The following is a 13685-nucleotide window of genomic DNA, read 5'->3' as shown; positions in this document are numbered from 1 at the left end:
TGGGTTAACTTTTTAAAATAAATATTTGAAATATTTGGTTTTGTTTGAGATGCTAAATTTCCTTTTTTGAAGATCAGTCTGGCTTTGAACTTCTGAAATTTCTGCCTCCCAAGTGCAGGAGGGAGTATGTGTGTCCCCATTCCTGGCTGTACTTCCATTTATGACTTATTTCTTTAAGGGACCTCACCAGCACACCACGTTTCAGGAGGTGTGGGGCCACACACCTGGATGTGCTGCATCCTGTACCGGGAGGTCCAGTTTAAGCTGTCAAATTTAGCAAGTGAAAACACAGGGTGCCCACTTTATTCTGCACTTCAAAGATACGTGAATGCTGAGATTTGCAGGTCTGAACATCAAAATCAACCTGGATACCATGTGTCCAGTGGGAACAGGAAAGATACAGCAGCCTTCTCAAGGGGCGGAGGTAGAAAGGAGGGAAGAGGTGGGATGGGGTAGGAGACACTCAGCTGAGTGTGAAAGCTGGATGGGTGGTGTTTGGCTCTCAGGAAATCCAAGAGGGAGCTTGCTGGTGAGAGGGGCTAATAGGATGTGGGACTCATCTGGAGAGGAGGCAGGAGATGGAGGTCTGGTCTGTGATGGGTCTGGAAGTGATGGGGAGTAGGATGTGGAGGGATGAGTGGGGGTGGAAGGGTAAAAGGAGGTTTCCACATATCTCTAAGCACCTTCCACATCATCTGACTCTAGGTTTAGAGGGGAATATGGGTGAAGACAGGTCACTCTGTTAGGAGCTATGCTTTGAGAAAAGTCTTTCACCTAGCAAGGTTTGATTTATTGTTTTGGTTTGGGAGAGCCAAGCCTGCCAAGCCTGCATCTGCAATGTATTAAGTTAGCCTGAGGAGGGAGGACAGGTAGCTTGCTGCTGGAAGTAAGCCTGTTGACTGAGCCTGAAACACGAGGGACCTCTGTGAGCATACAGCAGGCTCCTTCTGTTCCCTGTCCCTGGCTCTCTTCATTTCCACGGAAGATGTCTCACGGTGTTGGAGTCACTGACAACTGATGACAGAGTCTCAAAAGCCCTGATCAGCCTGCTCACACAGGTGCCCAGCAGCAGCAGGGGAGGAAGCAAGTCTAGGTTGTGGCAGTTGAATGGACTTGTCATTCTGTGCTCACTGACGAGGGCATGCCCATCTCAGATTTCCTTAAGGTATTCCCGTCCCTGACTAAGCACAAGATTGGGCCTGGGGAAGTGACATCATTTCACCCACTGAACCAGCTGGAGGTCCCCACCATCTACACCCAACTCGGATGAGAGGAGAGCTCGAGGGTAGGCAGGTCATTCTGCCAGACTTTGGGAACAGCTTCTACTTGCTTGCTGTGCCATGCAAGAATGTGGCTCACCTCCCAGTTCATTGCTGTGATGTGGAGGGCTGAGGTGTATGCACTCTGATATCTTACTCAACTCATATGTAAATCCCAAACTGAGAGAAATGTTCTTTTTTTGGGGGGGGGGGTAAATTTACAAGAACTGGACCACTTATAACCTTTAAAAATTGTTTTATTTTATTTTAGGTGTATGGGTGTTTTGCCTGCTTGAAAGTCTATGTGCCACATGTGGGCCTGGTTCCCCGACGATGACGCAAACATAGGTCAAGAGTCCCAAGCTTCAGATGGTTATGAGCTACCATGTGGGTGCTAAGCCATTTCTCTAGCTCCTAAATTTATTTTTTTTATTTGTTTTGTTTTATTTTTACTTGATACAGATTCAAATTATGCAACCCTGGCTGTCCTGGAACTCACTCTGTAGACCAGGCTGACCTTGAACTCACTGAGACCTACCTGCCTCTGCCTCTAGAGTGCTGGTAATAGAGGTGTGGCCCTAATATACCTGACTTCCCAAAAGTTTTCTCTAAAAAATTATATTTAAAGTTATCTACAATTCAAAGAATAGTTATGATCCTTAAGACCTTTAAAATATTTTTATATTTTTATCTCCCCCACTTTTTTTTTCTTTTTTGAGACAGGGTCTCTCTGTATAGACTTGGTATTCACTATGTAGACCAGCCTGGCTATGAACTTACAGGTATACACTTACCTGTCTCCCGAGAACGGATCATCATTTTCTATAAATCCTTATTTGCATCCCATATGGAATTTTCATCCATTGGTGCGGACAATCCTGTTTTCTTTTACAGATTTCTTTCTCTATCACAGCTTCTAGTGTTTCCTAGTCTTCATAGTTGGTTCTTCCTCCGATCTCTGTGAGGAGCCCCATTCCCAGGGAAAGTGAGGGGCCCGCTAAGACTTGCCCTGGGGAGTGGACACGTTCTTGTCTTTCATGGACAAGAACTTGTCCTGGCACCACCATGAATGAATGATTCATGCAGCTGGAGGGCAGGAGGCCTGGAAATCGTGAGAGACTCTCCAGGACTTGTCAAACACAGAGAGAGTGTCCTTGAGCCTAGCTCCTTGGTCTTCATTACATTCTGACTGGTTCCCCACTTGATAAATGAAAACAATTGGGTGGTGTGGAGGAAGGGGACAGAGTTTGTGACCCAGGCTAGCTGTGAATGTGAAACAACCCCCCTTCCCCACTTGCCTCCTGAATTCTGGGATTGCAAGCATACACCACCATGTGCAATACAAATGGAAAGTTGAACCCTGGTCTTGTAATGGTGGCTCAGCTGGGTCTACATGTATCTCTATGTCTATTTCAAGGCTACGTGTACCTCTGTGTCTATAGATCACATTTATAATTTGACTGCAGTTCTAGAACGGATGCCATTTTATCTCAATCTATATTTTAATCTTTAAATCTTAAATGTTAGATAGTAAGGCTTACGCTAGAGAGAATCCCTTCTCCCCGATCTCCTCCCTCTCAATTTAGGGCTTCCGATGCAGTTGTAGAATTAATAGCAAGCTAGATATAGTGGTGCAAATTTGTGACTTCAGTACTTGGGACCGGAGGCAGGAGAATCATAAATTTGAGGCCAGCCTGTGCTACATAGCAAGACCCTATCTCAAAAAGAAATAGTTTATCAGGCTCTGTGTTGAGGGCTAAAATTTGATTATTTAATCTCCGCACCAAGCCTACATAGTGACTACTTAGTAGGTATTATTTGTTCAGAAGAACTATCAAGTACGGAGATGGAGTGGCCTGTCTCCTGTCTGACAACCGCTGGGAACACAGCCTGTCAGCCCGGCTTGTCATCATAACCCCTCTGACATCTCGTGCTAGAAGTGGATTATAGACACTTCACACATTTCCTGTGCCCTGAAAGCCCCCCAGTGTGACATCCTGGGCCTGAAATGAGAGCCGGCTCCTCTGAGTGAATGTGGAGTGAGACTGCAGGGTCATGTTGCAATGTTCTCACATGTGGCTCTGGGCTCTGACCCAGGAAGCTGAGCCCATGCTGGGAAAAGGGCACCCACCTCCCTGGATGTTCCCATCTGTTTCCCAGGAGGGTTGACTGCAGAGCTAAGCTTGTCTCCCTTTTCCAGAAGGAGCAGATGCATTTACCAAATACTAATGGAGGTGCCCTGTCTTTCTTTGGCAGCGCAGCATAGAGTAGCACCATTTGTTACTTACTGTTTATGTGCTAGTAAACACTGCTTGCACTTGCTATGATATGGGCCAGGCCCGGTAGCTCATTTGAATCCTTGAAGTTCATGTTTTCTGTTTTATGGGACTTCAGTAGGCTTTCAGTAACTTGTGCTACCCAGAGAGGAGGGAAGGCATGGGCTTAATTCCAGGGCTACAAGATTGTGAGCCACAGTAGCTGACAGGCTCTCTCCACACACATTATTTCATTAAATTCAAGATGCTGGACACAGTCTTCCAGATTCTGGGGTTCCTTTGTCTTGAATCCCACCAACGGCTCTGATTTTTCTTGATTCTCTCTCTTTTTTTATTCCAATACCTTCCAGTTATTCTCTCTTTTCTTCTACTCCTCTGTCTTCTTAGCTTAATAGCAGGAGTAGGTTCTACACCTACTGTGTGTGTGTGTGTGTGTGTGTGTGTGTGTGAGAGAGAGAGAGAGAGAGAGAGAGAGAGAGAGAGAGAGAGAGCGAGAGAGAGAGAGCGAGAGAGAGAGCAAGAGAGCTCTTTGATTAAACCCCATGCCAGAGTTACTTTGGGGAAGAAACTAGTTTTTAAAATAATATTCTTATCTGTTCTTTGAAATGTTTGCTCATTTATTTATATTTATTATGCCTTTTGGTCATCTCCCTCCATCACTCCCTCTCTCCAGCTCCTCCTAGTGCCACTGCCTCACCTCACCGCATCTCCCTTCCAACTTCATTGCCTCTTTTTCATTTTTTGTTTATTAATAACCTTCTGAGTTCAATTAGTGTTTCTAGTCCCATATGTGCACGGGAATGAGGCCATCCACAGTGGCACAGGCAGCTTCGAAGAGAGAGAGTGTCTCCGAGAGAAAATGAGTCTCTGTGAGGACACAATTATACCTCGTCTTTCTGTCACATAAAACCCCGACCCCTGAAAAGCTTCCTGATGGAGAGTGGTAATAAGTAAGAAAGTGACTTGCCTAAAGGATCCTCCTGGCCCAGTATAAGGGCCATAAGTTCTGTTCCCAGCTCTGCCACTAATTTCTCTGAAGGAACTGCACTGCTCACTCTCATTTCTCTCTGCACCAATCAAGAACGAAGGGCACTTCCAAGGGACAAGATCAAGCAGAAAGAGATGACATGAAACAAACAACAAAAAACAAACAAATAAGCAAAACTCCCAGTCTTTTGCCTACAGGAGAAAAAAGATTTGTCCCTAAGGAGTTAAGCAAAGTTATGCCGGTAAAAAAAGCCTGGCGCGTGGTAGGTCCTCCAGAGTTGTGTGAGGCATCAGAGAGATGACTTGTGTCAAAGTCAGAGGACCTGCAGAGTCTCAGGAAGTTGGCTGCTGACAAAGCCAGGCCATCCACACAGGGCTTTCCTCACTGTGCCTGCAGGGTATGGTTGGTACCGTGCCACAGCTCCTAGGAAAGTGACCTAACTTGGATTTTTCACCATGAACACAAAATTGCAAGTAATTCTCATTTGCATGGTGATGGGAGTTTATTTTTCCCAGAAGCAATGTGTCAAAACTCAGGGAAAAAAAAGGAGGTATTTCTTAATAATGATTAATCAGTTGTTTAACAAAGTGGGGGGGGGGGAAGAAAGAAACGAAAACAATTAAGAAAATGAAATACTAAAGAAATGGGGGGAGGGGAATCTCCTGAAGGTGGACCCACCCAGCAAACCTTGACAGCATTTCCTCTCATCCACCACATAAAAGTAAGCTGCAGTTTCTAAGTGGCAAAGAGCACAGGGAGAGAGGACTCTGCTGGAGCCGGAGACACCGGGAGAGGTGAGGCTGGCCTGGGCTATCAGGGGCTTCCTTGGGGTCATCCAGACTACAGGGGTTACCACTGTGCGTGACTTGGGTTGCCCAAGAGAACGAACAAGGTTTTTGTGGGATGTGGAGGTGTGCCACAGTGCGTGTGTGTGTGTGTGTGTGTGTGTGTGTGTGTGTGAATTTTCTCGTACCTTCTTTTTTAACAAAAGGAAATGGAGAGAAGAGCAGAAAATAGAGTATGAAGGAATTAAATAAACTATGGAATTTTTCATTCCAGGAGCCTAACCTTTTGAGTATTAACTCTCTTTTTTAAATACAAAATCCATTTCCTGGTTCGGTGGGATCTGGTCAGAAACGGGTTTCCATCTGGTGTGAAGCTGTGGTCTCCAGGCGAGGTAGTGATAGCTATGCACGCAGGGGAGACATTGCTTTATAAATGGGAGGCTTGGCCACAAGGAGGGGGGTACAGAGGCCAGCTGACCACGTCAGCTCTGGCAACCCATTTTATCCCCTTAATTCTTAGTTCCCTCCTTGGTGAGACACAGGAACAAACCTCGCCAGACGCATGCGTAGGTGTCACCCGAAACAAGGTAACTGTGCAGAGGTTTTTAGGACAAGTGCTGCCTCCTGCTCTATCTGAATGGCCTAAGATGTCCGGACTCTTTTAGAAGGAGCAGACTGGGGAGGGCGATGCTGCCTACCAACTTCCCTTGCCAATGGGGTTTTATCTCCTTGTTTTGCCAGAGAATTAGAAAATCAATCTCTGTAGTCTAGGTGGACAGCTGACTTTCACCTTTGCAGAAGACATGAAGGCACAGTGCGCGTCTCCCTGGCTCCTGGGCATGACGTTCATTCTCTGCTCAGTTCATATCTACAGTCTTAGAAGATGTCTGATTTCTGTGGACATGCGCCTCATAGAAAAGAGTTTCCACGAGATCAAGAGAGCCATGGTGAGCATGGGTTGTCTGACCTTACATCTTAGAGCACAAGGCAAGTTCCTGCCAGTTCCTTGTTAGGGATCCTGAAAATGTAGAGGGTTCTCATTGATGTCTGTCCCGTTCTTCACAGCAAACTAAGGACACCTTCAAAAATGTCACCATCCTGTCCCTGGAGAACCTCAGGAGTACTAAGGTACCATTTGGTTTGTGTCTTTTGTGCTAAGAATCGACTCCCTGACCAGTACTCCCTTATGTTGTCGATTGAGCCTAGCCTTTAACAGCTGAGCCATCTCTCCAGGCCCCTAGTACTCTCTTAATAGTCCAGCCTTCTTTGTCATCTAAGCAGTTTGGGCACATCAGTATCCCAATGACTTTGAAATCGTGGGCATGGCCAAAGAAGTGACTCTTCATCAGAGGGTAACAAGTTCCAAGTACTTCAATGGGGCAGAATTTCAGTGGCTTGTTCTGGAACGAGGCTTGGCTTTCTGACAGAGACAACAGAGTGGCTGAGGGGCCTTTTGAGATTCAAATTATATGACAGAATTAGAATAGAATGTCTGGTAACGAGCTTTACAACGGTGGTTCATTGGGAAGGCCCATAGGATGTTAGCTCCACTCAGTACAACAGATGTAGATAGGATCTTATCAGACAGCTTACTACATTGATTCTCCACTTTACAAAAAGAGCCTGGCATATACCTTTAGAGTCATCTCTCAGCCAGGTGTGCGGGACATGCCTGTCCTCTCATCATTTGGGAGGCAGGCAGGAGGGTCATTACAAGTGTGAAGCCAATCTGTTCAATTTCATGAGTTCCAAGCCAGCCAGGGGTATGTTGATGCATAAGTCCAACTTTAGTTCCAAGGGAATAAGTGATAGTTTATTCTGGGGTCACATATGAGCAACTACAGCCTGGGATCCAGCTTATACCAAAAACAGTGTTGCAGAGCAGTACAGTTTCATGAAGTTTGTCCAGCAACAAAAGAAAGTCATAAATTAAGGCATGCATTTTAAAATGTATTGGTGGAAACATAAGGCAGGCAGGTTACAGAAAATTGTGGAGAATCTGCTATGGGCCTCAGATGCTTTCTGATGACATCTTAGTTTTGGGGACACTAGTGGTCTGTTAGTGTATTCTAAAAGTCTCTCCTGATACTCACGGTGCTTGGTCAGACATAGAGGTGAGTGACTACCGAGGGGTTAAAGATAGCTCGGGATGACTCGGCTCTGGATCTGCAATGCTACAGTTCCCAGTCACAGAAGGTCTGATTCATCAAGCAGCTTCGTAGAATCTTTATCCCAGCCTAGGCTTTTTCTCCTGGCAACTTTCAGTTCACTGTTGTCAAAAAGCAAAGCAAAGCAAATGAAAACAAAACAAAACAAAACAAAAGCCCAACTGCTTTGACCTCTGGATCTGTTGTAAAAGTGATATACATTAATGTCGTTGCTGAGCACTTACAAGACAAACTAGAAGTGTGTGTCTATGTGGAACTGAGCTCATGGAGCAGAAGAGGGTGATGAGTTAACGACCAAGCCAGGAGTAGGACACGCCCCTTCCAGGTTATGTCTCTGTTTCCTGACTCTTTCTCCTCGTAAGCTTAAGAAACAGCTGATATGGAGTAAGGAAAGGGGTTAGTGAATTTGGATCTTTATCATATGACCTTGTTTCCCCTCTTTTCCTTTTCTCTCTCCCTTCCTTTTTTCTTTTAAAAATGTGTGTGGATGCATGCATGTGTGCCCCTTCAATGGGGCAGAATTTCAGTGGCTTGGTGGTTGTTTTGGAAGATCCCATGGAGAGAAACGAAATAGAGTCATTTCGTTCGGGTGAGGGGAGGGGTGTAGATAAACAGAAAAAGGCTAAAGAAACAGGGGAAGTGGGTGTAATATCAGTGGAGTCAGGCTGGTATGACTCCAGGGACAGTGAGCAAGCCTGTTAGGATTCAAAGGACAGGGTGCTGAGATACAGCCGCTTCTGGCTTCTTTTTTTTTCTAATGCCACAGTCTTTAATAACACAGAGGTGTGTGACTTTTTCCTCTCGCTAAGCGGCCCAGTGAGAGAGAACAGACGAAGATCCAGCATTCTGAGCAGCATGCTCCGACTGTCTAGAAAAAGCTGCCCTCGGGGCAAGAGGCAGAGGAGTAAATCTTTTGCAGTACATCCCTAGGCCTGGAGTATCAATTGCTGGAAGGAAGCTTCCTGACTTATCTGGGCTGTTCTTTGAGTATCTGGAGTCTTGTCTTGGAGGCATCTGCTTTCCGTTGCAGACCTTTGACCTTCCCAGATGTGCCTGCCACTCCCTAGTCTTGCAAACCCCACCCTGCCCCCAATTTAAGGGGACAAACTGCAAGAGAACTCAGTAGTGTGGTTCAGGGCTCAGTGGCTAAGATGAATATATTGCTCATGCCTGGTAGGATACCTGATGTCCAGGAGCCAAGGACATTGTGGGCTGGGAGACTACAGAGCTGACAACCTTGGCTTGTGGGATACAAACCATCTCCTAAAGGAGGCACCTGGTTCTTGGAGGGATTTTAGAGTTTCCTTATATCATGCTGGGGATGCATGCTGTGGAACAAACCTTGTCTGTGATAGGATCCAAGCCTTACTCTTTGTAAATATATCTCCTGGCTCCAGTGGCTTGGCCATGGGAAGTGTGAAAGAATACCCTGAATTTTAGAAAAGAACATTTAGTTTTTTTTTTTTTACTTGTACTTTGTTTCTGAAATATTGAGAGCAGAGGGCCTCCAAGGGTGTGCTCTAATTTGTGTTTGTAGCCTGGAGATGTGTGCTGCATGACCAACAACCTGCTGACATTCTACAGAGACAGGGTGTTCAAGGACCATCAGGAGAGAAGCCTTGAGGTCATGAGGAGAATCAGCAGCATTGCCAACTCTTTCCTCTGCATGCAGAAAACTCTGGAGCGATGTGTGAGTCAGGGCATCGGGCCCCAAGCTTCTGCTCCCATCTGCCCAGAAAGAGCCCAGGCTTTGCAGAGTCAGGACATTGTCACTCACTTCCCGTCCTTTGAGACTTTGCAATGGTCTTGCCAGTCCCAGGGGCTTCCCAATTGCTGACACCTATCTCCGAGGGTCACCTGTAAGCCCACTGCTTACTTGTTAAAATCAAACAGAGATAAAAGTAAAAATAACCAACAAAAAACTTAGGCTAAGAGAAACCTTAGGTTCCAGACCAAGGGTTGCTGCTGAGTTCCTGTGTGGCATGGTTCCTTTGAGGCCGAAGATGTCTTCCCTTTCTGTGTCTCAGATTCAAAAATTGTTAGAAAGGGCAATGACCCTTGTCCTGCTTTTAAAAAGGACAATAGTGGAATCAAATGGGTATACTTAATCTATTAGTTAACCTTGGGGGATGTCACTTTTAGAGCTGTAACAAGGAAGACCCCGTGCTCGCTCTTCCGATGCCAACCGTGTGATTGACTGTAGATGTGTGAGCAGAGGTCAAACGCAGAGCTTCTCCACAAACAGACCCTGTTTCCTCCCAGCTGCTCTCTCCTAAGCTTTGTCACCCAACCAAGGAGGAGGTAGGGAGAGGAGATAGTGTAAGTGTCCTCTAATGAGTGCTGTCCCCATTGTGTCCCAGCAGGTGCACAGACAATGTAACTGCAGTCAGGAAGCCACCAATGCAACTAGAATCATCCATGACAACTACAATCAGGTGAGGTCTGGGGAGAGTATAGGGAAGTTGGAAAAATGAGAGGGTTCAGACGATGCCAATATTCCAGCCTTCTCTGCATGCAAACTCATGTATTCTTTCCACCAGTCTTCACAGCAAGCTCATCCAAGTTGATGCCTACAAAGTGTTGTAGGTCATTGGGCTGTTCTCTGGTCTTCTTCTCCATCCTCCCTCTACTGTTTTCTTACACTTTCCTATCAGGCCTGGGATGGATAAGATATGGTCATACAGGAGGCACAATGATCCCCAGTGAATCTGAAGCTCTTACACATGAAACATGACACATATAGCATCCTTATGGTCGGGAGCTGGCCCTTAGCGTCCTGCATACTGGTGCACTAGTGGTTCTCACAGGGAGGGGTGCTGATGCAGGAATAGCTATCGGGGTGTGGCATCAGCAGATCTGATTGAAGTGCAGAGTCCGGTCAGCAGTTCTACCTTGAAGTCTAAGTTCCTCCTGCTCAACACGCTCCAAATGATGCTGGTGCTTTGAAGAACAAAGGAGTTAGGATTGTTTTGGAGCTCTGTTTTTTTGGGGACAGGCTTTATTAAGTGATGCTGTAGGGACAATGAAGATCCAAGTGGTTCGTACTGTGAGCCAGATATTGTTTCAAGCCCAGTGAAGTGTTGTCACATCGAGTCTTCTCAGCAAGGCTCTGAGTGTAAACTGCATTAAATAAACCAGAAGATGGAGGCACAAGGAGGTTACACGAGATGACCACTTGGTGCACACAGGACTTGGTCCCATGCTGAGTGGCTCCAAAGAATGTGCCTTCACCCCAACCACATCCTTTTAGTATGGAAGGTAATGGAACAAATCATGAATTGCATTCTAGTCTGCTTCTTTTAAGTGCTGTGTGATGTTTGGGTAGACATCCTTTGTGGGTCTCAGTGCTTTGCTATATCTGTTGAATCAGGAGGTTCATCTTTCCTGCTCCATGCTCCCAGAAATAAGACTCAAACTCATAATATATTTACAAATACCTTGGCCATATAGATAGGCCCTCTCTGACTAGATCATAACTTAAAATAATCAATTTATTTTAATCTACATTTTTTGCCATGTGACTGCTTACCTATGCTCAGGCACCATGCATCTGTTTTGCCACATTTTCCTGGGCAAACCCCCTGTTAGTGGCACTATCCCAGAATCCTTTCCACCTACAAGATGTCCCACCTCCTATTTCCTGCCTAAGCGATAGGCCCTCAAATTTATTATTGACAGGGGCCACATCCATACAGATATAAGCTAGTCTCTTTACATATGTCTGTAAGGGTCAACATGTTCTCCTTATTCACTGGAGAGCACTGGAGAGAATCAGACTTCTCAAGAAACAAGAGTGATTCAGTTGAATTGATGTGAATAGAAGATTAAGAAGACCTGGCTGGCAAGGCTAATATTTCCTGTGAAAAGAAGGAGAAAAGGGAGAAAGGGATGCAGGATTTAAAAGTTTGTGCATAAGGAGCTAAAATGATTTAAACTGCTTGGTTGGTGGGATGGGAGTGGTGCTAAGCGCTGAGGAAAATAATTTTGATTTTGCATGCTATGTGAGACGTTTGATAAAGAGAAAGGGGAGCCTCCCAGGTTTCAGGATATGGGAACTGCAATACCCAAACTTTGGAGCAGTCAGACCTCATGATGACATTTTACATTTTTAAATAAAAATCAATTCATTCATTACAGAAGTGGATGCTCACAGTCAGCTATTGGATGGATCACAGGGTCCCCAATGGAGGAGCTAGAGAAAGTACCCAATGAGCTAAAGGGGTCTGCAACCCTATAGGTGGAACAACAATATGAACTAACCAGTACCCTGGAGCTCTTGTCTCTAGCTGCATATGTATCAGAAGATGGCCTAGTTGGCCATCACTGGAAAGAGAGGCCCATTGGACTTGCAAACTTTATATGCCCCAGTACAGGGGAATGCCAGGGCCAAGAAGTGGGATTCAGGGGAGGGGAGAGGGGGAAAGGGTATGGGGGACTTTTGGGATAGCATTGGAAATGTAAATGAAGAAAATACCTAATTAATAAAATTTTCTTATTTATTTTTGTTTTAGCTGGAGGTCTCATCTGCTGCCCTTAAGTCTCTAGGAGAACTGAACATACTTTTAGCCTGGATTGACAGGAATCATCAGGAAACTCCTGCAGCCTGACATGAAATGCCTCGTCTGATTATCTAAATAACCATCTGTGAGGGTTTTTTAAAAAATTGTTGTTGCTGTTTTATTTTGTTTTTGTTTGTTTGTTTTGTGGTCAACAGCTAACTTTGAAGAAGAGAGAGACATGGAAAGTTCACATAATTATCTAGAATGAGGGTCTTTTCTGGGAACTTGCTGATGTAGAAGGAATTCTCTCTTCTGGGCTTGGAGCCTTTCAGAAAAAAAAATTGGGTTTGAATGGATCTCAGCTCCTGGCTGAGGTCTCTGCTCTCTGATCCCACCTGCAATAGCTAAGTTGGCTGCTGTGGTATTTATAGCAATATGTGGCTGTTGAGAGATCCCAGATATCATAGGAGCAATAGACAGCCCCTCTAACTTATTGTAAAGCGGCTTCTTCCAGGCCTATGCTGTGCACCTTGTGGTGTGCTGTAGTGCATATTGTACTGACTGACATTTACGAATAAACTGTGGTTAACCTATGAGAATGAATTGTCTTCTGATTCATCAAAGGCTCATCCATGCAGGTAAAAGAGGCTCCAAAGATGCAGAACAGCTGGGGAAGCTTAGTCCTAGACAGGGATAAAATCTATGTGGTGATATGACTACATTTTTCATTGCTGTAACAAAATTCCTGGGCTGGGTAACTTTGTCAATAAACACATTTATTTAGCTCATAATTCCAGAGGTTCAAGGGTATGGGTTGCACTGTCTGGCCATGGTGAGGACTACACAGCACGTGTTGTCACAACGGAGAGAGCACAGCAGGCAGAAGAGAGAACATTGAGACAGAAGCCAGAGAAATTCAGGAACCAGGCCTGCTCTTCCTCTTTTAACAATTCTTTTATTTGCTCTTTGAGAATTTCATACATATGTACCAAGTCTCCGCAGCCATGATGGCCATCAGAGTACTGATCCACGGGAGGCAAGAAGTCATGTGGGTTCAACATGACTCAGTAACTGGTGCTGGCTCAAACTTTGGGAGTCTGACCCCAATCAGATTATATTAGGCATATTTAAGCACAGCACAATTTGGTGAAATATTTCTTCGTGATAAATAACTCAGTGTGCACAACACAGCTTAAGGCATGACCACATTGAACTTTTTGTAAAGTACATGTGATGTCTTCCATAAAGATAGGTTCTATAGACTGAAGAAAAAAAAGCTTGTGATAAGGGTTTAGGGGAGGCACTGATGTGGCCTCTACCACACAGCACCGTAGCTTGACTGAGAAAAACAAGATTACTGTTCTGTTGCTGTGAAGAGACACCATGGCCAAGGCAATTTTTTAAAAAGAAGGCATTTAACTGGGAGCTTGCTCACACTTTCAGAGGTTTAGTTAATTATCATCATGGCAGAGAGCATGGTGGCAGGCAAGTGTGGTGCTGGAAGAAGCTAAGAGTCACATACTGAGCCATAGGTTCAGAGAGAGATCCTGGGCATGTCACAGGCTTTTGAAACCTCCAAGCACATTCATAGGGACACATTTTTAAATAGTGCCACTCCCTGGTGACTAAGCATTCAAATATATGAGCCTATGGGGACCATGCTTATTCAAGCCAACACGTGTGTGCTTTTGTAGAGAGTATGAGAACTCC

At 45.1% G+C, this 13685-nt stretch overlaps 1 protein-coding gene across 2 annotated transcripts; it reads left to right on the top strand.

Moving 5' to 3' along the window:
• Positions 1 to 6111: 6111 nt before the first annotated feature.
• On the top strand, positions 6112 to 12083 carry Il19 (interleukin 19). 2 transcript variants are annotated; one of them, XM_085829417.1, is made up of 5 exons: positions 6112 to 6255; positions 6374 to 6436; positions 9014 to 9166; positions 9840 to 9911; positions 11988 to 12083. In XM_085829417.1, the coding sequence occupies exons 1-5, from the start codon at positions 6112 to 6114 to the stop codon at positions 12081 to 12083; spliced, it is 528 nt and encodes a 175-aa protein (XP_085685543.1). The 2 variants fall into 2 exon arrangements, with proteins under 2 accessions (XP_085685543.1, XP_021032399.1); XM_021176740.3 differs by having other exon boundaries at positions 9837 to 9911.
• Positions 12084 to 13685: the final 1602 nt, after the last annotated feature.

The sequence above is a fragment of the Mus caroli genome, unplaced genomic scaffold, assembly GCF_978045245.1.
Source record: "Mus caroli unplaced genomic scaffold, Mus_caroli_1 scaffold_1, whole genome shotgun sequence".
Lineage (NCBI taxonomy): Eukaryota > Metazoa > Chordata > Mammalia > Rodentia > Muridae > Mus > Mus caroli.
This window is presented reverse-complemented; position numbering and strand designations above follow the sequence as displayed.

Coding starts and splice junctions, on each gene's coding strand:
- Il19 (XM_021176740.3), top strand. CDS start 6,112: ATGAAGGCACAGTGCGCGTCTCCCTGGCTCCTGGGCATGACGTTCATT. Junction 6,437..9,013: donor AGAACCTCAGGAGTACTAAG/GTACCATTTGGT, acceptor TTGTGTTTGTAG/CCTGGAGATGTGTGCTGCAT. Junction 9,167..9,836: donor AGAAAACTCTGGAGCGATGT/GTGAGTCAGGGC, acceptor ATTGTGTCCCAG/CAGGTGCACAGACAATGTAA.